Source organism: Hirundo rustica, chromosome 12, assembly GCF_015227805.2.
Source record: "Hirundo rustica isolate bHirRus1 chromosome 12, bHirRus1.pri.v3, whole genome shotgun sequence".
Lineage (NCBI taxonomy): Eukaryota > Metazoa > Chordata > Aves > Passeriformes > Hirundinidae > Hirundo > Hirundo rustica.
In genome coordinates this window covers 17329845-17354405 of record NC_053461.1, presented here as the reverse complement: position 1 = coordinate 17354405, position 24561 = coordinate 17329845, and the positions used below count along the sequence as shown (strand labels likewise).

At 46.7% G+C, this 24561-nt stretch overlaps 1 protein-coding gene across 1 annotated transcript in view; it reads left to right on the top strand.

Moving 5' to 3' along the window:
• Window positions 1-15186, top strand: part of RYBP (RING1 and YY1 binding protein) — a 41630-nt gene extending 26444 nt beyond the window's left edge. The window contains exons 3-5 of the mRNA XM_040076581.1: window positions 6908-7084; window positions 7199-7297; window positions 11198-15186. Of these exons, the coding sequence (XP_039932515.1) occupies window positions 6908-7084; window positions 7199-7297; window positions 11198-11450 (529 nt within the window). The 3' untranslated portion in view covers window positions 11451-15186. The remainder of the gene's footprint in view (window positions 1-6907; window positions 7085-7198; window positions 7298-11197) is intronic.
• The last annotated feature ends 9375 nt before the right edge of the window (window positions 15187-24561 follow it).

The window sequence follows — 24561 nt, the reverse complement described above, 5'->3', positions numbered from 1 at the left end:
CAATAACTGATACTCGGCGTTGTTACTCATCATCACTGCTATTTTCACTCCTCACTCTGGTAACAAAGAAGCCTGAAGAAGAACAACTTCTGTGTTTAGCTCTTGCTTTTGGCTCTCTGTTCTCCAGAGTGTACAGAAGCTGCCTTTTGCTGTCCTGAAACTGCTTGGTATCAGGATAAACCTGTGCTCCCAAAACACATGGACCATACAACGTTGCATACCTCTTTTTGAATGATTTTAGAGTGATTGTGATAGGCGTGGACAAGGAGCAGAGCCCATGGGACTTGATAGGACAGACCCAGGTTTGTGGTCACTCAGGTTCAACCCTTTTTAACCAGAAAACCTGCTCTGTGATTTATCAGTTTCCCTGTGGGGAAAAAGAAATAACCAAAACAAACCAAAAGAGAGGCCAAATGTTTGCAAAAATGCAAACAGTGATGCTTCTCTGCTGAATATTTTCCAACAAAATCCCAAATAGCCCCATTCTCTGGCTCAGGGCTCCTTTCTTGCTGGCAGCCCACCAGGTGCAAAGTCCAGCTGTGCAAGAAGCACCATGTAAGATGTTAATTTGACAGGAGCTGATTGGTCCAGATTCACTTTGATGGTTGCATTTCATTTGCAGTTTCTAGTTCTGTACTGTATTAGAATGGGTGTTTTGAGGAATTCTGTGACTACTCTGTTTTGGGGTGGCAGAATTCTGGTCAAACTTCTTCCAAAAGCATCTTACGGGCCTGACTTCAGATTTTTGTAATGGGATTATATGGAACCATGTATATTAAAAAAGAACTGGAAACATATTGGAAAAACTATTACACTCTGCTGTTGAGCAGTCATAGTGGAATAGTTTATAGAGCAGTTCTGGGACTCTCTAAAAACTGTTTTTGCATGTTTTCACTAAAAATAAATCAGAAACCTGAGCTGCAGAATCTGTGCAGTGACAATTCTGGCAATAAATCTTTTCTTGATACACTTTGATTTGGAAACATGCCCAAGTATTTTAAAAAAAAAAGTAATGCTGAGGCTCCTCAAAAAGAATGGAGTATTCTTTTTCCAGGCATCATTCAGAGTCTCAACTCTCCTCTGGTGGCACTTACCAGACACCTCCCAGCAACCAGGAATCCCTGTCCTGTTCTGTATATGCAGGTGACAGCTTGCATTTCATTTAATAACATTCTCATTCTTATTTGATTCAAAAGAAAAGTGGGGAAAAATAGAAGAAAAGCCTGGTTTCATCCAAAAAGACAAAGAACTGGCAGCTTTGTGTGAGCCCAGTAAATATTAACAACTGCAAATAATTTTGAACTTTTTAAAGTTTACAAACGTAAGTATGGGTTGGCATAGGGGCGGGGGAGCATTGTTCAATCTGTGAGAAGTGATCTGAAGTCTGAAAACTTCTGGTGGACAAACAAAAAGTTTATAACACTTTTCTGAAATGTGAACAGCTCAAGGTTTGTTGTCATGGCCAGGAATAGTTACCAGCAAAACGGAGGCTTTCTTATCTCTGTTGTCTGTTCTTGACTCTTCCAAGGAGGTGGAAGACAGCTTCCAAGGAGGATTGCACAGCTGAACAGTTTTTGGAGGTGGCAGCACACTTTTAAATGTACTTAGTTTATTTTGTGACAAATAATTGCTTTCTTTGTGTGAAGCTGTTGTTTTCTTTCATGTTTTTTCTAAAATATTCAGACTTACACTCTGATTGTTTCAAACTTGTTGCTGTGCCCAACACCTGGGGCCCACAAGTGGGTGTTCCCTAGATGGACTTCTGTATTTTTAAACATCTGTCTTCTAAATAAAAACACAGTGCTAGCTTAAAGCAAAGACCTCTGTTCTTCCACCAAAATATTTTTCAGTCACATATTTCTTGCAGCTTGTCCTTCTAGTCTTCTTTTACTGTTGTTATTGTTGCTTTGTTTCCTGGGTCAGGTGGAGAATTTGAGTTGAATGTATTCCATACTGCTTTGCAGTTCTACTCTAAGGACAATGTGTCTGTTCATCCTTGTTCTTGTTGCTAAAAAGGACCATGTGGTCATCACAAATGAGCTGGAGAATATTCATGTAGGAATGGGGCCTCGCCTCATCATGTTTATAGCTTAATTTCTCCAAAGCTTTGGTTCTTCTGGATGTAAAATTCTTTTGAGGAGATGGGTTAGTTTCTAATCCTGCTTCATGCTCAGGAGGATGCTTGTTGTACAAGTGTTTTGGCACTAACTGTTTATAAAAAACACTGTAAATACTTTTAGTCTTGTTTTCTCGTTTTCCTTTGAGCGAAGATATTTTCATGTGTGACTGGGGTTATTAAAATAATCATGTACTTCACAGTGCACAGTGCATGAAACGCATTTTCTCAAAGCACCGCGGAGCGCGCGGAGGTCGGCTGGTATCGCCGTGTGCATCAAAGCCAGAACAGCATGAAATTATCCAAATCCTCCCTACTTCACGTTACACGAGGCTTTTGACTCTGAAATCCCACTCGATGCCACTTTCATTCTTCTGATGACATAGTTGTAGGGAAGTCAGAGCAGTTGTAATTAGATCCACGTTCCTGGGGATTGCCGGGGTCCCTCCAGGTCTGTGCTGCCACAGGGATAAAGCCCAGTCGCTTCCCCGTTCCGTGGGGTGTGCAGCAGACAGGTGCCTTCCCTTTTCTCAGGGCAGAGGGGCCAAAGAAATCCCAAACACACACAGAAATTAGAGTCACATGAAAAATGAGGTGCAGCTTTATCCTCCTATATCCCTCTTGAAATCCAGGTCTGAGAAACTCCCGTGTTGGGTGTGTGGTGATTTGTGCTGCTGCGCTCCTGAGCCTGCTGGCAGGGGCTGTGAGTGGAGCAGCAGAATTCCTGGGTGTCCGTGCTCTGCATTTGGTTCTCAGGCATGCTTTAAAGAGAAGCTTTGAGATACAGAAGGAAATGCAAGTAGTAAAACATTACTTGCCAGAACCTTAAAGTTACACTTTGCTTTTTAATTTTTTTAATGTTTTAAAAGAGCACAGCAATGTAGGCAGTGAACCCTTCAGAAAAAGGAAGGTTTATTCCACTTACCATGAGTGAAACATCCCAGTGTCACTTCACATGGCAATCTGAGGGTACAATATTTGCATATAGTGTGTATATATATATATATATATATTTGTATATTTGCATATAGTATATATTTGCAGGCAGAGTGTTTCTGTGAAATCTGTTACTAAAAGCTAATAAAGATAATTTGTGTGCATCATTTACGGGAGTTGATGGTGAAGAGACCCAGGTGCCGCAGCCATTCTTAGAGCAGATAAATATATTTTTTTCATGCAGCAATGTGTCCTTGCTGCAGAGGTCATGAGTTGTTGTGTAAATGTCTGCTCTTGGGATGTAAACGACAGTTCAATTAATGTGCAACAATTTATTTGTTTGAAAGCACAGTTTAATTTTGTTTAATCGCTCTTAGTTTTAGAGGGGGCGAAGACAACATCACTGTTGGATCTTTACTCAGGCTGTCACCTAAATTAGGGCAAAATTGCCCAAGCAAGGAATAACTTTAACAAAGAAGTTCCGGTAGGAGAAAGCACACCTATTTCAGATACTTGCACTGAAAAGTCAAGAACTAGGTCCAGCACTAAGTATTGCATCTCTTCAGATAATTTTTTTGGGAAGTTGAGGCTTTTTAGCTGTGAGTTGTGAGTAGTGTTGATACTTCCAACCTTCTAGTAGGTTACAACACAGTTGTTCCTTAAGCATGAGTGCTGGTTAGAAAGCCTGAAGGCGCTGAGCTAAGGTTTGATTTTTGTCACTTAGATGTATTCTAACACTGAACACTTTAATGTTGCAGAAAGTAAGCTGATGGGAAGGATTTGGGATAAGAAATGGTTAATACTTGTTTCTGTAGCTGTTTACTCTTACAAATAAGATGTAGAAGTAGTTGCAACTTTCTATTCAGATTGTTCTGCTTAAGTGATAACTACTTTAATATAACAGTGGTGTATTTGGGTTGAAGCATTCTCTTTGGAGGTGGCCAAATAAATCATTTTTGGTGGGCAGGGAAACTTGGAGTAAGTTTTGGATGTTGCAGCTGCTTTACTCAATTGTGGTTCCTATGGTTATAGTTTGCTGTGGTTAAAAATGTGCTGCTCAACTTGCTTTGCTTGGCTTTTTAGTAAAGGGCTTTTAACCAGTATGTCCTGGCTGTAGTGGCAGTGTGGGCCTTACTTGGAGGATTTTATTACTCCTATTATTATTACTATTACTATGCCAGTAACTTAAATTACCTGGTTTTTACCCTTTTCTTAAGCTTGCTGCTGGCATGGGTGAAACAGTCAGATTAGGAGCTGGAAAGCTCTTGGGTTATTTGCGTTATTTTTGAAAAAATCTGTGCCAGTAGTGCAGCAGATCTTGAAAGATGCTCAAGTCTCAGCAGCTTTGTGCTCCTTCCCTCATGGGCAGGGCTGGTTCTCCTTCCCACAGGTCCCTCCCTGGCTGCTTCCTGCTCTCTTCCCTTCCAGTTTTGGCTTTGCCCTCACCAGCAAACCATCCTGCTGGGTAAGAGGGAAAATGTGAATGTGTATTTTGGAGAAGTTGTGCTGGTTAGGTCAGTGAGTGGCCAGAAAAGGATAAAGCTTACGAAATGCAGTGTGCTGTCACAGGCACAGAGGAGGAGCAGAAGAGCACGGGGCAGTGTCTCCACAGGAGTGCTTTAAGGCTGGTCCTTTTGCCATTCCAGCCTCCTCTGGGGAAATACGGTGGGACATACTTGGTTTTTATTTTAGTTTGCATTTTAAAATTTGTATCTCCGTCCAAGTAGTGCAGCACTCCTGCAGCAGGAAGGGGCAGCTGGGCAGCTGCAAAGGATGGGCACAAGGCTTGGAAATCCCATCACAAGGAGCACATCAGAGTTGGGCAAAGTGTGGGAAAAACTCTCAGATTCATGAATTGGGATTTCCTGTGAGTGGCTCAAGTTTCTGACTTAGCTGGTTATGTAAATAGCAAATAACTAAGTCTGGGCAGAAGTGGCAGCTTCAAGCAGTGAGGTTAATCATGTATAATCATGCAGGGAGATGGTATCTGCCCTCTCTTTGAAGATTTCTTGACATTTTATCTTTTTTTTCAGTAGGCAGTGAGCAGGTTGCTTGACACAAGTTATTGTTGTCAGCTTTTAGTGTGGTTGCATCAATCTGAAAATCTTTTCCATGTAACCAAACTGCTTCTTTTTACGTGTTTATTCTGTCATACGGACAGAAATTGCTGTGTACTGGATTTCAAGGATGCTAAATATCTTCACTGTTCTGTGGGACAGGTAACTGCTTGATCTGATCTACAAAATGTCTCAGTTATTTAAGGCTGAAGACCAGATCATTGTTCACTCAGATGTGTATGCAGATTGTAGCATCAACTGAGTTATCATTTCTATCTCAGGTGAAAAGTCCAAATGCCAGAGGTGTTGAGATGGGTCAGGGGCCTGATTACAACCTGTGGCATAGACTTTATAATAATGGTAGAGACATGAAATACTTGGGTATATCTGGCTTTAGTTAAAACGTCTTGGTGCCGTTGTACAGGAAACCAGTACCGAGAGAGGCTTAGCAGATACTTGGATTTTCCCATGACAGGGCGTAGAAATTCTCTGGGTGTTCCCTTGTGTGTATCATCTCTCAGTGCAAATGTTATGTGTGAGCAATTAATGTTTTATACCTTTTTTTCAAAACATCACACCACTAAGTAGGTGCTTGAAACCTCTCTAGATGTTTGCAGCAAAAGCTGGGTGGGTACAGAGCTCTGCAGCACAAACCCCTGGGGTTCTGTGTGCCAGCTTGTGGAGCTGATGGTACTTGGGTGCAGCTTTCACTGGCAATCTGTTGTAGTCTGATCTACGTGCAAAATTTGAACTGTATTTATGAACAATTTAACAGCCCTAGACAAGCCTGAGCAGCCGTTGCAATTAGTATTTGGTTTATTATGGACGATTAAAGGAGTTGATGACCTGGTTTTGTTCCTCTCCCACAAGCTGTGTGGTCACAGGGAGCATAGATCTTTCTGGAGTGTTGAAGGGATTGAATCAGTCACGAATAGCCAAAGTATTTAGACTATAAATTGCTCTGTGATATGTCAGGGGGGAAAGTTTTTGAGTTGCCAAGGGGGGACATTAGAGTTTGGATGAGGAATGCAGGAGACACAAAGGTCCCAATTCCAGTGGGATATGGGAGGATCAATAACCAAGGTATTGGTTACATGCACAGCTCCTCTCTGTGTTGGCCATAATTTGCAGTGGAAGCAGCCTTTGAAAGGCAGTTTGCTTGTGGTTTTTGTCTGAGCACCCTGGGGACAATGGTGTGAGGACGCTGTGGCGCAGGCTGGCACGGCTGTTCCCAGTGCAAGTGTGAATGCCCGCTTGTCCCCCGTGCTCCTGCCAGCCCGGCCCTCGGGACAAAGTCATCTCAGTTACCTCCTCTTGTTCTTTGTTATTTGTGCGAGCTTTGCTGCTGCTGAACCAGAAGCTTATTTGGGAAATTAAACTGAAGGATATGAGGGAGGCTGATGGTTATCAGGAAACTTTTTTGTCACATTCTGGTCCTTTTCTTAAAGTGTAGCCGCAGTGCATGGCTGGCAGCTTCTTGAAAGCTGCTTTTTCACTATTGTCCCCCCCCAAAATTGGCTGTGATTTCATGATATAGATGAAGAAAAGGAGCATTATTCTTAATAATGTTAGATGCTAAAACCTGATGAAACAGCAGTTCAGAGTATTTCTTTCTTTTAACGTTTCTGTCTTGTTTGGTTACAGCAGTAGTACTTCAAATCAAATAAGGACATCCATTTGGTTCTTTAAGTGGAGTGTTCTTCCCTGGTTGCTGAAATAAATCTTCACACTGCTCTCATTGTAGTTATTTTTACTGTGTAAGACTGACTGTAGATCTCTCTTCTCATTGTCGTTATAGAAAACCTAGAATAAACTCTCAGTTGGTGGCACAACAAGTTGCCCAGCAATATGCAACCCCACCACCACCTAAGAAGGAGAAGAAGGAGAAAGTGGAAAAACAAGACAAAGAAAAACCTGACAAAGAGAAGGAAATTAGCCCAAGTGTTACAAAGAAGAACACTAACAAGAAGACTAAGTAAGTTTGAAGGATGCAGTATTAAATGTGATGTGATTTCAGCAGCAATATGCATTGGTTAATTGTGCAGTTAAACCAACATTGTAATCTCCCTCTTCCCTCCAATTCTCACAGACCAAAGTCAGATATTGTGAAAGATCCTCCTAGTGAAGCAAACAGCATACAGTCTGGGAATACTACAACAAAGACCAGCGACTCAAATCACACTTCAAGGTAACTCTAGACTAAAATTGAGCCCGTGGTATCTGAAAACTGTGTTACAAAGCAAACACTCCTGTTTTTGATATACAAGCACTTGAACACTCTGCTAGCGAGGACAGATTCAGGCTTGGGAAATACTGATTCTGTTGTCCATTCCATTTTTATTTCTCTGTTAAAATAACTGTATTGTCAGTTGGGTAGTAATGCTTTTGGCTGTACACAGTGGGGGGAAAAACATTAACCAGCAAAGAATCGTATCAAATTCTTATCATCACTCGATAGCAGTAACAAAGGTTACTTTTTTACTTCCTTATCCGCAATTCAGTCGCTGTAATTGTCAAGATAATTTTCCAAGTATACAGGAACTAAGTATACATGAACAGATTTGCTGGTATCTTGCTATCAACAAAAAGCACAAATGGCTGGTTCGATATTTGTCTGAGTTTGAAATGAGCGTATGAGGAGAGGTTTATTCCTAGTCTTGCCTATACTTCCATTTTTCTTCATGTTCTGCCATTTTTTAAATCAAAAATTCAACATCACAGAACAGTTCTTGTATTATTGAACTTGAGAGCTACAAGAGGCAGAACTGAACTGGGTGCTTTGCCTGTGTGGGCTGTATAAGAATTGCATCTCTCTTGAAAATGTGCTGTAATAGGTGTTTTACAGTGATGCCACATGATCTGAGGCAGTATTAGCTCCAAACACTTGTAAAGCATGTGAGAAATACGGTTGACGCTGCTGCTGGCATTCAAGTTTGCATGGCGTGTCTGCAGAAAACTCTTGTCTTGGAAGTTTGTAAATAATAGCCTGAAAATCTTGAAAAAGAGGGAATATCCTTTGCACAGTAACCCACTGGAATGTAGTGAGGGCAGTGTGAAATCTGCTGTGCTACAAGACTGAGCTCTTTGCTGTTAACTCTTCCTCAACCCCCAAAGAGTGAAGTGTCCATTCCCGATTTGATTACAGAGAGGCAGCTTTATTGCAATGACTCTTTTCTTGTCCTGTTCTTCTTTAAATGGTACTTATTTTGAGACTTGGGATGCAGGAGGCTTGGTGTACTTGACTAATGACATAATATTAAATTGAGAGATTACATCAAATAATTGTTTTTACTCATTAAAGGAGTCACTCTGTCTACTGCAAAGTCTTTTAGGCCTATTTTGTGGCAAGCTTTTGCCAGGCCTAATTAAGCCTTAATAGTACCAGGTCTAGCTGGGTATTTTTAAAGGAGACCTCATCTCCTTTACTACTTAAACTGTCTTTTTAAGTGTTTTGTTTAGTGGAACTTTTATGGCAATTCACTGTTCTCAGGAGTGCTGTCAAGAGTCTTTCTGATTTTTACAGAACGATAAGTTTTTTTTTTTATGCCCAGATTGCTTAACAGTTGTTCTGGGTTTTTTTGTAAATTGTCTTTTAGGGCTCTCTGGATTTTTAAGAAATCCTGTGTAAATTTCTTGGATACCATGCCTATTTCTGACAAAATATCTTGGTTTATACCCTGCCTTCCTGTGTACTTTCAGATTGAATGTTTTGAAACACTTCGCTTATTTGGCCATAAAACTTTTTTTTGCTATAAACATGAAGCATCGGGGTGTTTAATTTTGCAAAATAACACGAGTGAGCCAATCCCTTTCTTCTATAAGAAGCAGAAATTGTATGCATGTGCTGAAGAGATTGGTGGTTTCCATCTGTGCTTAATCAGCTCTTTGTACTGGGGAAACCCTGAAAACCTCCCAGGGAAATGGTTGGGAGGCTCAGCTCTGAAAGTGATAACGTGAATATTTGTGAGTGGGACTGTGGGGAAACCCGGTACCCCAGCCCTGCTTTCCTCAGCCCTTCCACGTTACTTTGTCATAACATTTAAAGGTGCTTATGCAGTTCCATTTTTTTCTTTTTTTTAAACTAATTACAGCTCTCAGAGCTGCCCTTTCACGAGCAATAGCCGGGGTTCACGTCCAACCCTGTAGGAAGGTGGAGGCAGCAGGCTCTGTTCCGGTATCTGGGCCAGCATTTTGACTCTTTCTGAGTACAAGAGGAAACAAATGACCGAGGCAAATTACAGGAAGAACTGGGTTTCCTAGAGGAACTCGGGGCTCAGGGAGGAAAATACGTCTTCGTACTACTCTTCCGGGAACACCGGCGGCCGTGCGGGGGATCTGCCGGGGCGGTGCCTCCAAACCTGCTGAGCCAGCTGGCCTTTCTTGTAAGCCACAAACGAGGTGGCATCATTTCATCTCCCCGTGGTTACGGGTGCAGCTTGGCAGCTCCTGCCAGCGCGTCTGTGCAGCGTGGGCGCAGCTCCCTGCCCCGGGAATCCAGAGCACGGCTCCGGCTTTGGAAAGGCCAGTCCTGGAGCCAAGGGGCTGCTGCAAGTAGGAGTTTGACTGGGTGTTAGCCCAGAGCAGCAATGCTTAGTTTTTCGGTTTTTCGTTTGTGTTTTCTAAATGCTTTTCCTGTGCTACTTGTTCACAGTTCCAGGAGCCTCCTAGATTAGATAAGAAAATACTATTTTTGGTGCGGTAACTTCATTTTTGGTGAGGAAGGTTGCAGAAATACAACTGTTCTGTTTTGGAAGCTGTACATCAGTCCCCAGTGCATTTTTCTGTTCCGTCTGATTCTGGAATACCGTTTGGATAACTGCTGCTTAAGGACTTTCTCCGTGTTAGCTTACCACTGTAAGCCATTGAGTATTCATGGCAGGTAGAAAATGAGCTTAATTCCCTCTTTTTCTGTTTTACTGCGCTAGCCTCGTGTGCTGCAAGTGAGGAGGAGAAAAGGCAGAGTGGTTTAAAAGCTGGAGCTTGATCCCAAAGTAAACTAACCTTCCCTCCATCCCTCTCAATAAGGCAGCTCTCAGCAAGCTACTTTTCACTGATGTATAAAGACTCTCCTTTTTAATTTCCCTATTGGGAATATTCCGCTGCTTAAGCCTGACCCTTAATTAGGAGCAAAAGCTGTAAATTACAGCAGTCACTGCAGCTGACTTGGAATTTGCTGGTAGCTGGAGGAGTGTCCAAGGCTTGTTGAGGCAGAGCTTTGGACCAGCCCGTGAAATGTGCTTGAATGTCAGCTTCCTAGAGCTTCGACCCTTATTAGCTACATTACTAATTGATTGATAACACAGCATGCAAATTACTGAGATAATCCTCAGCATTAAGTACCAGTGGGTTCTTTTCGGGTGGTTTGTATTTTTTTTTCCCCTTTTCTTTTTCCCCTAACCAAAAGCTCTGGCTGCAAAAAATACCATTGTACATTCTGGATTTTATTTACAATAGCCTCGATTCCAGAGGGAACATTTTGAGCTATTTTATCCATAGGCTGATTGGGCATCTGATTTGTATAAGCTCAAAGCAGCTGAGAGTGAAGCCAAGTTGTCCCAGTGCCTGCGTTGTTTGCAGCTGCAGAGTTCCAACACGGGAATGAAAGAGCCGTGGCCGAATGCTTTCATGTGGTTTTGTATTGCAGAGTCACAGCCTTGTCTCATAACATCAGGGCACATGATGAGATGGTGAATTTAGATAAGAGAACTCTTTCATCTGCCCCTTGGGGAGGAGATCCTTCTCTCTGTCTGGCTCCTGTCCGATTGGCTCTGCTGCGGTGTCCTCCTTTCTGGCAGGGTTGGATTGGGAGAAGCCTGCAAGGGACTCGGTGTGCAGAGACAGGTTGTTCTCTGGGGCTGAGTGTGCTCTGCAGCCCTCAGGGGCACAGGGAGCCTGGCTGGCACCGGGAGCAGGTCACACCTTCATCCTGTGCTCTGCAGCGCTCTGGCTTCTCCTCCCAGCCACTGCCATCTGCGCAGGCAAGGGAGCAAGAGTCACACCGAGTTTGTTTGCAAATGCTTTTCTTAATAAACTTTCCCTTTCTCCTTTATTTTGATCCTATTAATAAATGTCTTCTCATTCGTTTTAGACCCAGACTGAAAAACGTGGACAGAAGTACCGCACAGCAGCTGGCAGTCACAGTGGGAAATGTCACAGTAATTATCACAGACTTTAAAGAAAAGACTCGCTCTTCATCCACGTCGTCTTCTACAGTGACCTCCAGTGCAGGATCAGAACAACAGAATCAGAGCAGCTCGGGCTCTGAGAGCACAGACAAGGGCTCGTCCCGTTCCTCCACGCCCAAGGGGGACATGTCGGCAGTCAACGACGAATCTTTCTGAAAAATTGCACATGGAGTTGTGGAAACTATGAATCAGGGTATGAAATTCAAACACTCCACCTGCCCACGCTGTTCAAATCCTGGAGAGCCTCTTCTGTGCTTGAACACACTGTCTCGGACATCGACCTCTTACTGATGCAACCAGGATAATTTCTGCTTGCCGTGGGCATCTGGCCACCAAGGAATTTCTCACCCTAGCGATTACTCTTGACACTTTTATGTATTCCATTGTTTTATATGATTTTCCTAACAATCATTTATAATTGGATGTGCTCCTGAATCTACTTTTTTATAATATCTGCTGTGCACAATTTTCCATGAACATGACAACTTATTGTTTTGGGGTGGGGAGCGGGTGGGGTGGGAAGGGAACTTTATTTATTGCATTCACAAACTCCATCCTCTTTCAACATATCCTTTTTAAGTTCAGTTCTTCTTCCAGTTATACTGTGTACTATCAGTTTTGATATAAATTATATATAAATATATATATAAATAAATATATATAAAGGGTTATTTGAAACCAATACATGGAAACGCTGGTGCTTGAAACACTGTGAAGTGATAAAACAAAATAATTGAACAGTTCAAGATCTGGGACAGTCCCCTTCTGTGAAAGTACTGAAACTGAAATGGAACTGGTCTTAGGTGAAAAGTGTTCCCGAAGGTTTGAACCTCTGTGGGACCTGTTCTCTCTATTGTTCCTTCCCTGTTTCTTCCCTAAGCGACGGCTAAAGTGTACTGGACACGGTTTTGATTGGTCCAGCTTGGGATGTGAGGTGAGAGAGGATTGAGAGAGTGTTTCCCCTAGGGTCTCTCAGGTTGGTGATGTGCATGTCGGTGCCCAGCCGGAGCGGAAGCGTTCCCGACCAGTCACACCGCGGATCCGTGTGTTTGCTAAGGCGAGCGTGGCTGTGTCGTGCACAGCCAATCCCACACGTGTTGGTGTTGTTAATGAACTCCAGCCAGCAGCCTCAGTGCCCGAGGTGACTAGAACTGGAGTGCTTGCTGTGGCTTGGAGGCAGCAGGGAGCCTGGGAGCAATCCCGAGTTCAGGAACCCAGCTGGTGCTCGCTCCAGCCGCGTGCGGGTCGCTGCTTGTCAGCCCTGTGCCATCTGTCCCATCCATGCTGTTGGGGTGGCTCTTATCCTTGTGGTCCATCTGTATCCCAGGAGTGGTTTCTGAACAGCATCTTGTCTGGTGATGGGCTTGTCAGCGTTTGGACACTTCCGAGTCTCCTGCTGTGCGAGCAAAAGTGGGGAAGAGTTTTCATGCTGGCAAGTGAGCAATGTGTGGCTCATGCTGGTGACCAGCATCTCCTTCGTTCTTACTCTAAAGCTATCCAGACTATAGTTTCTTTTCCTGGCCTGTTAGTGTTGCTTTACAGTTTACCTTCCATGCATTATCCTGCTAAAACACTCGGCTGAAGAGGTGAAACAAACTTTTTTTTTTTAAAAGGCAAAACAAGCCCCGATCCTCTTTGGCTTTTCATCTTTATTTAGTGGCCCCAGGGTGCTCTGCAGTAATTTCAGGCGCAGAGGCTGTGGCTTCATCTGACATCAAATGCATAACTTTTGGGCATGATGAAAGAGGGCCACATTTTGACAACTTTGTGCCTGCTTGTTATATTGTGAATTATTTGCCTGGCAAGAGAAATTTCTCTTTGTGGAGGCAACTGATTTAAGATTTCTTTTAAATTCTGTGTGGTTTTGAGTAGCAGACGTAGGTTCCTTTCACACTGGCGACAGAAATGTGTGAGTAAGGGATCTGGTAGAGCCCCTGCTTGAAGGCACGTGCAGTGGCAGTGCCTTGGCAGCAGTGGTTTTATTCTGCATGTTAACGTGGGCACCCCGACTTGATTCCGCTTATATTCACAGTATAGGCTGTCTTTTGTAAGCATTTTTAAAAGTATTAAAGAACCAAAGGAAAACAGATGCTTCCTATGAGCATCACGACAATTTAGTATACATAGTTTTAAATACTATGAATATCTCAATCCACATTTTAACATTAGTGGGATATTGCAAAGACATTCCTTTTCCAGTTTTTACTATTCCTTTAAGGGTCTCAGGGAGGGTAAACTGGTCAGCCATATTTATTTATTTTACTGAAATGTATTGGAATAATTTTTTAAGAGAGATTTTTTGAAGATGCCCCTGAACTTGTATATTTTGCACTGCTTTATAAATGATCCATTATCAATTAGGCTTGCGTGCATCTCGGCCGTGATCCAGCCAAGAGCGTGAGCGAGTGGCAGGTCCCGCTGGCCTCAGCAGGGCTCATTCTGGTGCTTCATGTCAAACCACGTGCTCACCTTCTTTGTTGGATCTGGGAAATTGTGCAAAAAAGAAAAAAAAAAATAGCATTATGCGTACCAGGAAATCGCTTCTTTTTCAAGTGAAACTAGACCTGTAGATCAGTTAAAAAGCTTCAACGCCGTACCCAGCTGCTCGTGGTAAAGTCGGTAACATCTGTCCCTTTGGCGTGCCTCCTCGATGAAGCAGCTTGCTCTAAGCAGATGGGAAAATTTCTTTGGGACGAGTGACCTGTAATTCTGCGATCGGTTAGGAAGCGCTAGCTAAGCGTTGAACCCCCGGCCTCATCCGTAGCTGTTGTGTTGTGGGTTTGAAGGACAGCGTTTGCTTTTCACCCTCGAGTTGGGAAGTTGGCGTTCCTGCGGCGCCGCGGGCGGGGTTCGCTCCGCTCCACGGCCAGCCCGCCCTCGGTGGGGGAGGTGTTCCAGAACCCAACCGAGCAAACTCTAGCGTAGGGAAGGACCAGATTCACGGTGTTCAGTGGCACAGAACGCAGGTAAGTGAAGCACAGTGTTATGATGGCGAAGTTTGGACTCTCACACGGACACACACACACACACAGACACCGACACGGCTTGCCTGACTCGCTCAGTTGACGCAGTTCTGCAAAGGAAAGGTGACAGCGTTTTACACCACCAGGCTATTTATTTCAATTGGAACTTTGCTTCGGATTGGACAGATCCAAAATTTGGCAGCGGCTTCTGTGAGTTTATTTCCACTGAGATGTTTTCACCTGCCTTACCAAGATCGTTCTCAGTCTACTTTTTTAAACTCTACCATAAACTTAAATTATTGAAAATTTATGAATTGCTGACTATATAATAACCTTTGCTTGTATGTAACCGAATGGTTTTAAGAGCCAACATTTAGAGTATGACAATGGAGCTGAACAGTTTTTAATGCGCAAGCAGTTCTGTTCTTGTGTATGACTTGTAACCTTAATTTACTGTGTAAAGATGGTTACATTATTTCCTTAGCTTTGTTTGTTGGAGACAAATATAGAATGCTTGTTTAAGTATGTCAAAACATAATCTTATCTTGTGGATTTTTATGTTAATGTATTATACGAGCTCTATTTTTCATTTGCCCAGAAAGACAGCTTGTATAACGCTTCTGAAAGTTTTTCCGCTCTGTAAAGTCTTTAGAGCTGACAGTCCTGTTAGGTTTGTTTTAATCTTCATGCTAAAGTGTCAATGGTGGTTTTGTGAACTGGTCAGAAATTCACAGGTCTTAAATGTTTTTGGGAAATTTATATTGGACACTGCTCTTTGTCTAGCAAATAAAAGATGTTAATATATTCCTGTTACTGGCATGTGCACGACTGTTATTAGAAGCCACTTTATCATTTTCCTGCTTTAAATAGAAATGTCTATTTATGAATTCTGCTTGTAGTTTTTTCACAAATAAAATAGTAAAATTTAATTATATCTGAAAGCTCTCTTTTTTGGGAGATGCCAGCATTCAGAAAAGGTGGAGAGTCCTGTTGTTGGAGCAGCTCCTTGGAGTGTCCAGGCTCATTCCTGAGCCACCGCTCGAGCACCCACTTCTGCAAACAGTTTGTGCCCGTGGAAAACCTCAGTCAAGTGAGTAAATCCAGTTTGTTCCCTGGGACTCACGACTTGGGGAGACTTTGTGGCAGATGTGTCTGCAGAATTTGGGTTTCTTGTCCCTGGAAATTATAATGTTTCCCCTTTCTGTGGCTGCAGGAGTGGCGAGGCTTAGTGCAGAGGATTTAGTGAGAGCCCTCGGGAGTTCCTTGCACTAACAAAATCCCAGGAGTAAATTTAATAAGATGTAATTGAGAGTCTAATTGTATTTTTGTAGCATAAAAATACTGGTATTTTGCAAGCAGTGTTTGTTCCTCTGCCTAGGAGACGAGGTGATGTGAATTACTGTGCTCTTTCTAGTTTGTGTTTCCCCTCCACCACCCGAGATGGGAGATGTGTGATCTAACTGTTCAAATATGAAGCTGAAATTTGAAAACAAAGCCATGGATAAAATGCCAAGGGGGACAAAATCTTTTTCCTGGGAATAGGAGGGCAGTTCCTAAAGGAAAAGGCATTTGGATACTTTAAGGTGTGCCAGGGGAAATGTGTGTTACAAATAGAGGTCGCTTTAGGAAACCCCATGTGCAAACAGACGCTTGAATGCTTTTAACCTCACTTGGAAGCGATTCAGGTGCCTTTGTGCCAAGAATGAGAAGGAACAGGAAAGGTAGTGGTTGTTCTACAGACCTGAAAAGCGCTTGCTCGGCATGCTGAGGGCTGAATAGAGGAGCAGTCCTCACCTTGAAGAGTGAACAATCCCCGTCCTCAACCTGTGACCACCCAAAGGTGCCAGAGCCACCATGGGAGCAAAGCGCAAGAGCTGCAGGGAGAGGAGGTGGAGGCTGCATCTTCATCACCTTGATGCTTGAATGCAGCCAGCAAAAAACATCCATGGCAGTGTTGTCTCCCTCAGAGCCTGCCCAGTCACCCCTTTGCTGGGATTTCAGGTGACTGGTCTGGAAATTCCTTCCCTTGGAGCCACGTGAGCCAAGGGCCACCTCCAGTGCTGGAGCTGCAGTTGTCCCCACTTCTGGCTGTCGCTGTGAAGATGATGTAGTGCCACACTCAGGGATGTGTGGATCCCTCCAGATTCAGGCTGGTGGCTTGCCTGGCATCAGGATGGATGGATTCCTAGAGCCCTGCTTGGTTGTTGAAAGGTTAACCTGACTCTAGAGTGCTTTAAACAGAGGAGAGCTGGGAAACTTCACTGGTGCTTCACAAACAGATCCCATTAAAAGAAAACCAGAACAAACTGACCTGGAGAACAGGCAGGATCTGGAAGGAGAGGGAGACTGGCTGCATTTTGTAACACCTGGATGCCCTTGTGGCTTCTGTAGTTGTAAAAAGGAGAGGGAGATGTCGGGTTTTCTACCTGCCTTTCTCTTGGCTGTTCTTGAGTATTTACATGCCCAAGTCCTGCTTGCCTTTTCTCCTGTCAGCAGACACAACAGGGCTTGTTTGCTGTTATACCTTACGATAATGAATTGCTTGATATTTGTATGGAGCCTTCCAGACAGGGCTGGGGCTGATGCTGATTCCAGCTGAACCCATCTAATAAGACACTGGAAACTTCAGCCGTGTTTTCTCATTTTTTTTATTCTCAGCAGAGAAAAAACCTGCATGCAGACATCACCAACAACATCAAAAGCTGTTTCAGGATTTCCTAATCAAAGCACTTCACTCCACTGCAATTATCCCACTCGCAAAACTTCCCCGTGGCAGAGCATGGAAGCTTGTGACAGTGAGGAGCGCTCTGTGCCTAGCTCTGGTCTGCAGTTAGTATTGATAGAAAAGGTAAAAACACAGTCTGCCTGCAGCCAGTGCTGCACATCTCAGCCCAGCCTGCAGGCCCCCGCTGCTCCTCAGACTGGGATCACTCCTCGCACAGCAGGAGCTGATCTGGCAGCCCCGGCTGCGCAGGAAGCACGGAAGGCACGAGCCAGTTGTGCTTCCTAGATGAGGAATCAAGAAACAAATACTCCCTTGTTCTCCTCTGTCTCCATACCAAAAAAAAAAAAAAAAAAAAAAAATAAGAAAAAAAGAAAAGAGGCATTGCTCTCCACCGTGAGTATTTATTATTCCCAGGATACTGGAATTTCATTTACTTTCTAACATCCTTAATTTTTTCCAACTTCTTTCCCTTCATCGTTAGGAGTTGTCAAAAGTGTTCTGACGTCCTCAAAAGGCTGTTCCACTTCCCCCCTTCTCCAAAACCGTTCTGAAAAGGACTGAAAACGGCACAGTGGCAACTAGAGAGTCCCAGCGTGAGAATCCCTGCTGCTCCACACCCCTGCCTTGGCAATCCTCCCTTCCTCCTGCCAGCAGGTGAAGCAGGGGCATCCAAAGCTGACATTCCCTTAAATACTGTGAAATTCCCAGTGTAATACACACTCCATAACAGCACATCAAAAGATTTTTAGGAAGATTTTTTAATTGGCCACAGCTACTGGAGCTGGACAGAGTGTGAGAGGAGAGATCTGAAGTGTTTAAGCTGCTCTTAGTTTCTCCCAAGTACTGGAAAAAAGCCCCAAGTTCGGGAGCTGAATTTGGGTACAGAACATCCCAGTGAGCAGGAGAAGGCTGGAATGCTGTAGGAACAGCACGCAGAGGCTCAGGTAAGTAGAATGGGAATGGATAAAGCTGATTTTTGTTCCTCCTCATGCTGTGCTGTCTGATTCATGTTGCCCAGGAGGTTTGGTGTGGAGTTGGCAGGAGGAGTTTTCCGTGTTTTTGTGCGTGTTTTAGGAGGGATTAAAGCTCACAGTAGAGAAGCAGAACCACTGAAATTTTAATTCTGCCTTCACCCAGGAATTGCTACCTAACACATACAAGCTATAATCTTAAATATAGATGGTATATTTTTTACATAGGTTGTAGAGCTATTCTATGGGACAGGCTGAAGGTGCAGTGAAGTTTAAAAGCACAGCTTGTCAGATGTTGTCTCTGATGGGGATTTACTCTTTTTCTGACTCTCGAGGAATCACCAGCATAAGCCAAGAGTAAACAGGGCCAAAAATCCCTCCCACCCCTTTTGGGTGGTTATTACTGTCTTACTCTGAAAATTGGCTTCCACAGCAAGTGGGCTGTCTCTGTTCATATGCTTTACTTCCCTATGGGGTTTATAAAAATAAGCTGAAGAAAGGGCAGGAAAAAAAGTAGCTTTCCATTAAACTAATTTCCTTCTGATCCAAGAAAGACGAAGTCATGGAGCAGTAGAAGGAGCTGGTCAGGGCTCCAGGCTGATGCTGCTCTCTGGGTGGGTTGATTTATTTATACATCCAGATTTTTTTTTTTTTTTTCCAAAGGCTTGAAGAGACATCCATCAGCCTTGAGCTCCCCAATGGCTTTGGAAGAGAGCCTGGATGGAGAAGCTGCCCTGCAGCCAGGGGAAGTCCTGTGGGTGCCTCTGCCCAGGAGCAGACCATCCGTGCATTTCAACCTTTCTCAAGTACACGTGTCCTTTTTCCTCATTCCCAGCGAGGAGAATCCTCTGCAATCTCCAAATCTCTCTGCTCAGCCTTTGTGAGAGGCTGAGGCTTTGGCTGAGGCTCAGGGCTGCATCCAGGCTTTGACAGATCCAAGAGCAGAGCCTGCAGAAGCCTGGCAGCATCCCTGCGTGCCCACCGGGGCTGGAAACGCACCCAGCCGCTCCGATTGCTCTCCTTACTCAACCCAAGCTCTGTTGGAGTGAATTCAAGAGAGGAAAATGCGGACTGGAGCTGAGGAAGCGTTCCCTGCAAGAGGAGTACGGTGATTCCCGGGGGCGGGATTGCGGCGGCAGCGCGGGGTGTGATGGCTGTGACAGCCCCTGGCAGGGACCCACCTGGGAGTCGCTGTGCCACGATGGCACGGGGGAAATGAGTGATGGGAACCTCCCCTGACTGCGGAGCTCCGCGATTGTGGTGACACTCAGAGCGGGAGAAAGCCTGGCGGGGGGCGGCAGAGGCTGACAGGGGCGCCAGGTTTTGGGAGCTGCGCGCAGCCTGGTGTCTCTGACTCAGCCCTGGCTGCCTCCGGCTTCCCACTCATCCCAGGAGGGTCTGCAGAGTCTGCCATCCCTGGGCCATCCCTGGGCCATCCCCCTGGCTTTGCAGCGTCTGCCATCCCTGTGCAATCCCCCTGCCATCCCTGGGCCATCCCTGGGCCATCCCCCTGGCTTTGCAGTGTCTGCCATCCCTGTGCCATCCCCCTGCCATCCCCCTGCCATCCCCCTGCCATCCCCCTGCCATTCCCCTCTGGCCTTGGCAGGAGGAGCCAGGCTGCAGGAGCAGCAGCAGAGCCGCCTGCGCTCTGTTTCTCAGTGCTCAGCAATGCTGGAGCAGGCTCTGGGGGGATGGCCCCGCTGGACACCTCTCAGAAGCTTTGTCAAGCCTTACACTCATTGCCATCGGTTTATCTCACCGCGCAGGAGCAGCTCTGCTGTTGGGCCCTAATGAGCCCAGGCATCGTCTGCAAGTCCTGTTAGATGCGCCAATCGTCATTTTCCTTCCGTGCCAAGTCATAAATCCCACAGATTTATCTATGCAAAGTCCCCATCGATCAAAAGATTAGGTCAAAGGCGATGAGTTAAAACAAGTGGGAGGTGACTCCACTGAGAGCAGTGATGAGCCAGTGCTCACTCCTGTGGAGCTGGGGATTCCCCCGAGCTGGGTGTTGTGGGCTCACTCTGCCCTCTCTGCCAGCTAGAGAGCTTAAAAGGGGTTTATCTCCAGGATTTCATTGGAGTGCTGCCTTTCCTCCCCACATCCATACCCTGGCAGAAGCAGGAGCAGGATGGGGCAGGATGTGAGGCTCCCAGCCCCCTGATCTCCTGGCTGAAACCAGAAGGCAGACCACCACCATCCTTCCTTGTCCTGGGGAGAAGCCTGCATGGGATCACTGGAGTTATCCTGCTGAGGTGTTGAGCGCAGTATTTTACACACGGCTGGGAGTGACTCTCCGTGCAGGAAGGGAGTTGGTGCCTTGTCATTGGGACATTGGGAGATGTTCTTTTTTTCCCAACAGCAGTTTATTTGTGGTGGGTTAATGACTCTCCTGGTGCTCAACAGGTTCTCCTTCACGCGGGGTTTGCCAGAAGGGGGTTGGCATTCCCGAAAGCTGGGAAGGTGGAGTGGATCTCAAACAGCACTGAAATCCAGTGGAGCTTTTCTCTTTTCTCACCTTTATCTTGCACTAACAATACTCTCGACATCTGGACTAGGCTAAATAGAGATTTTTTTAACTGTGTCTTTCCATCTGGATTATTTCCACGTTGCTGGCAAAGCTGGAGGTAATCTGTTCCTGCAGGGATGGGGATCTGGTCACAGATCTGGTGGCACAGAGAAGCAGAGGGTGAGAAGGGAGAGCTGCCTCTCTGCTCCCATCATCCCTGGCTTGTCATGTGTGTTTGGACCTTGAGATGCTCCTGCTGAGGCTTTCACAAGCTCTCTCTTGAGATTTTGGCCACTGCAAGTAATTCCACTTGGGAGCTTTAAAACTGCTGTCCAGGGAGGCAGAGCTCAGCCTGCAGCTCTGTGTGCATATATCCTCGCTATTCCATGGATTAAAAAAATATATAATAAAATAAACAGCAGTGCTCTTACCTCAGGCTATCCATTAGGAGTGTGATTTAGTGCAGGGAGGGCTATAAAGGCAGTTGATAAATCTTCAGTGCAGCACAAATAAAATCTCTTGCGGGAGGAGGAAGGGCCCTGGATAGCGGAGCGGGGAGGGAACAGCCCTTTCTCCCTTGTCTAATTAGGCTGTCCAGGAGGAGTTAATATAAAATAATAGATCTGGGAAGCCCAAATCTTCACAGCCTCAGGAAGGACTTCATCCCCTTAAATTATGAGGCTGAGACCTCATTCAACAACGCTTTGAAGGAGATCAACTGGCAGCGCTATTCACGGCGGCTGCGGGCGCGGGCGCTGCGTGATTGCAGCGTCTTCTGAAGAGAGGAGCTGGCTCCTGTTCCCATTGAATGCTGCTATTTTTATCCCCCTTAATTTCTGGAAGGTATTTCCAAGTGGGAAGCAGAGCAGAGAATAGCAGATCTTAACTCTGCTCCGTGGAAGGGTTTCTGTAAAAAGGAGGGAGAAAGGTTTGAAATAGCTCGCGTCTATTTTTGGTGCCGCCGACGCGGTAGCAAAGCAGCTGGAGGTGCCCTCGGCACCCTGAGGGCGGTGGGCCATGGGGTGAAGGGGTGGCCCTGTCTCCCATGGGCTTCACAGGCTCCTGACTCTGCTTGGAGCCACCTGGGGATGTCTCGGAGGGGCCACGGGGCCGGGTGATGCTGGCAGGGGAGAAGGGGGCGTCTCTGCTTGACTGGATCCCCCTCCCAGGCCAGGAGACCCCTCCTGTCCCACCCCTCCTGGGCCCCCCTCGCCTTTGGAGTGGGGTGGGGAGAGCTTTGATCCTTTCTCATATGGGAGGCAGAGGAGCAGAGGGACTTAATTAGGTGCAGTTACCTCACCCACCGCAGAGCAGCCGGGCCCGCTGGCACGGGGTCAGAGAGGAAATCCAGGCCCACCAGGGCCAAAGTGGAGGAGGATTGGGGGATGTCTTGGACCTTGTGCTCTCCCATGCTGAGCTGTAAAAGGCTCAAAGTCTTCCAGCATCGTGGAAAGGCTGGAGAGCTCAGGACTGACCATCACTGACCCCTGGATCGCTGCTGGAGCTGTGGGGTGAGGAGAGCACTTTGGGAAGAGGACGAGATGGGATGGATCCTGGCTGGAAAACACAGCCTGGGACTGAGCACTGAGCAAGGGGGCAAATAGGGACAGTGATTTGTGAGTCCCCAGTTCAGTTTGTGACCCTGGCCACGCAGTTTTGGATGTGTAACAGGGCTTTTGTCTGTGATTGCTCCCTTCCACAGCCACAGCTTTTGCTCCTCTGCATGCCCAGGTTCCCTGAAGCTGCTGAGCACAATGTTGGCACACACGGCTCTTGTGCTGGACAGAAGCGTCCTGCTTCACTTGAACATGAAATATAAATCAGAGATCAAGTGAATTATTGTGCCATGCTGCTGCTCAGGCAATAGGGAGTCTTTAAATCAATCAGGCCCCAAATAAATAAATAAACGTGCAGCAGACATGCTGGAGTGCATGTCTGATTCCTATCAGAGGCAGTAATTCAAGGCAGATGCTTGCAGTTCTCTGCTTCCCTCTCGGTGTTACCTGGGCTGCTGGACTCGCAGGAGACAGAAAACAGATTTTTTTTTTTTTTCCCCCTAAGCTTTCATTATTGTTGCCAAAGAAACCATTTCATTTGGTTGCCACGTGCGCAGCAAATCTGGCTCGATCCATCTGGATGCCGAGGGATGAAGGAGAAGGGCTTTGGAGAGGGAAGTCTGCAGAGCCCAGCCACCCGTGACGTGCCGTGACCCCGGGGATGGGAGCTGCAGGAGGCAGAGTCAAGCTGCTGCTGCTGCTGCTGCTTGGAGAGGCTGGAAGGGTCCCACTCGAGGGTTTGACCTGAACGAGCAGCATGGACAGCAGGGTGAGCTGAGGCTGGAGGTTTCACCCCTCAGAGACCCTGCAGACCTCGCCCCGGGGAGCAGCACCACCGCTCTGAGTGCCTGCCTGGAAGATCTTCCACCCTCCGGCATCAAGGCTTCGCTGGTTTTCCTTTCAGCTCACACTGGCACTCGGGAGAGAAGCATTTGAAGTGTTTGATCTTTCTGGGCTGCTGTTTCCCTCCTGCAGGCGCCAGGCTCGGGAGCAGAACTCCCTGGGGTTCTGAGTCTGCCAGGCACCATCCTGCTGCCTCCTGGCTGGCACCATCCTGCTGATCCCATGGTTATCATCATCCTGCTCCCTCCATGGCCAGCACCATCCTGCTGATCCCATGGCCATCATCGTCCTGCTCCCTCCATGGCTGGCACCATCCTGCTGATCCCATGGCTGGCACCATCCTGCTGATCCCATGGTTATCATCATCCTGCTCCCTCCATGGCTGGCACCATCCTGCTGATCCCATGGCTGGCATCATCCTGCTGATCCCATGGCCAGCACCATCCTGCTGATCCCATGGCCATCATCGTCCTGCTCCTTCCATGGCTGGCACCATCCTGCTGATCCCATGGCCAGCACCATCCTGCTGATCCCATGGCCATCATCGTCCTGCTCCTTCCATGGCTGGCACCATCCTGCTGATCCCATGGCCAGCACCATCCTGCTGATCCCATGGCCAGCACCATCCTGCTGATCCCATGGCCATCATCGTCCTGCTCCCTCCATGGCTGGCATCATCCTGCTGATCCCATGGTTATCAGCATCCTGCTCCCTCCATGGCCAGCACCATCCTGCTGATCCCATGGCTGGCACCATCCTGCTGATCCCATGGTTATCATCATCCTGCTCCCTCCATGGCTGGCATCATCCTGCTGATCCCATGGTTATCATCATCCTGCTCCCTCCATGGCCAGCACCATCCTGCTGATCCCATGGTTATCATCATCCTGCTCCCTCCATGGCCAGCACCATCCTGCTGATCCCATGGCCATCATTGTCCTGCTCCCTCCATGGCTGGCATCATCCTGCTGGTCCCATGGCTGGCACCATCCTGCTGATCCCATGGCCATCATTGTCCTGCTCCCTCCATGGCTGGCACCATCCTGCTGATCCCATGGCCATCGTCGTGCTCCCTCCTGGGTGGCATCATCCTGCTGATCCTATGGCTGGCACCATCCTGCTGCCTGCTGGCTGGCACCATCCTGTTTATCCCATGACCATCATCACCCTGCTCCCTCCATGACCATCATGGCCATCACCCTGCTGCCTCCTGGCTGGCACCATCCTGCTGATCCCATGGCTGGCACCATCCTGTTGATCCCGTGGCTGGCACCATCCTGCTGGTCCCATGGCTGGCACCATCCTGTTGATCCCATGGCTGGCACCATCCTGCTCCCTCCATGGCTGGCATCATCCTGCTGATCCCATGGCTGGCACCATCCTGCTGATCCCATGGCTGGCACCGTCCTGCTGGCCCCATGGCTGGCATCATCCTGCTCCCTCCATGGCTGGCATCATCCTGCTGATCCCATGGCTGGCACCATCCTGCTGATCCCATGGCTGGCACCATCCTGCTGATCCCACGGCTGGCACCACCCTGCTGATCCCATGGCTGGCATCATCCTGCTCCCCCCGTGCTGGTCACCCAGGCAGGAGCATGGAGGTGCTCTGGGTGACTCTCCCCATGGCTGCCCAGCCCTGGGGATGGCTCCAACACCAGCAGTGAATGCAGCCAAGCCTGGCCTGGAGGGGACTGAGGT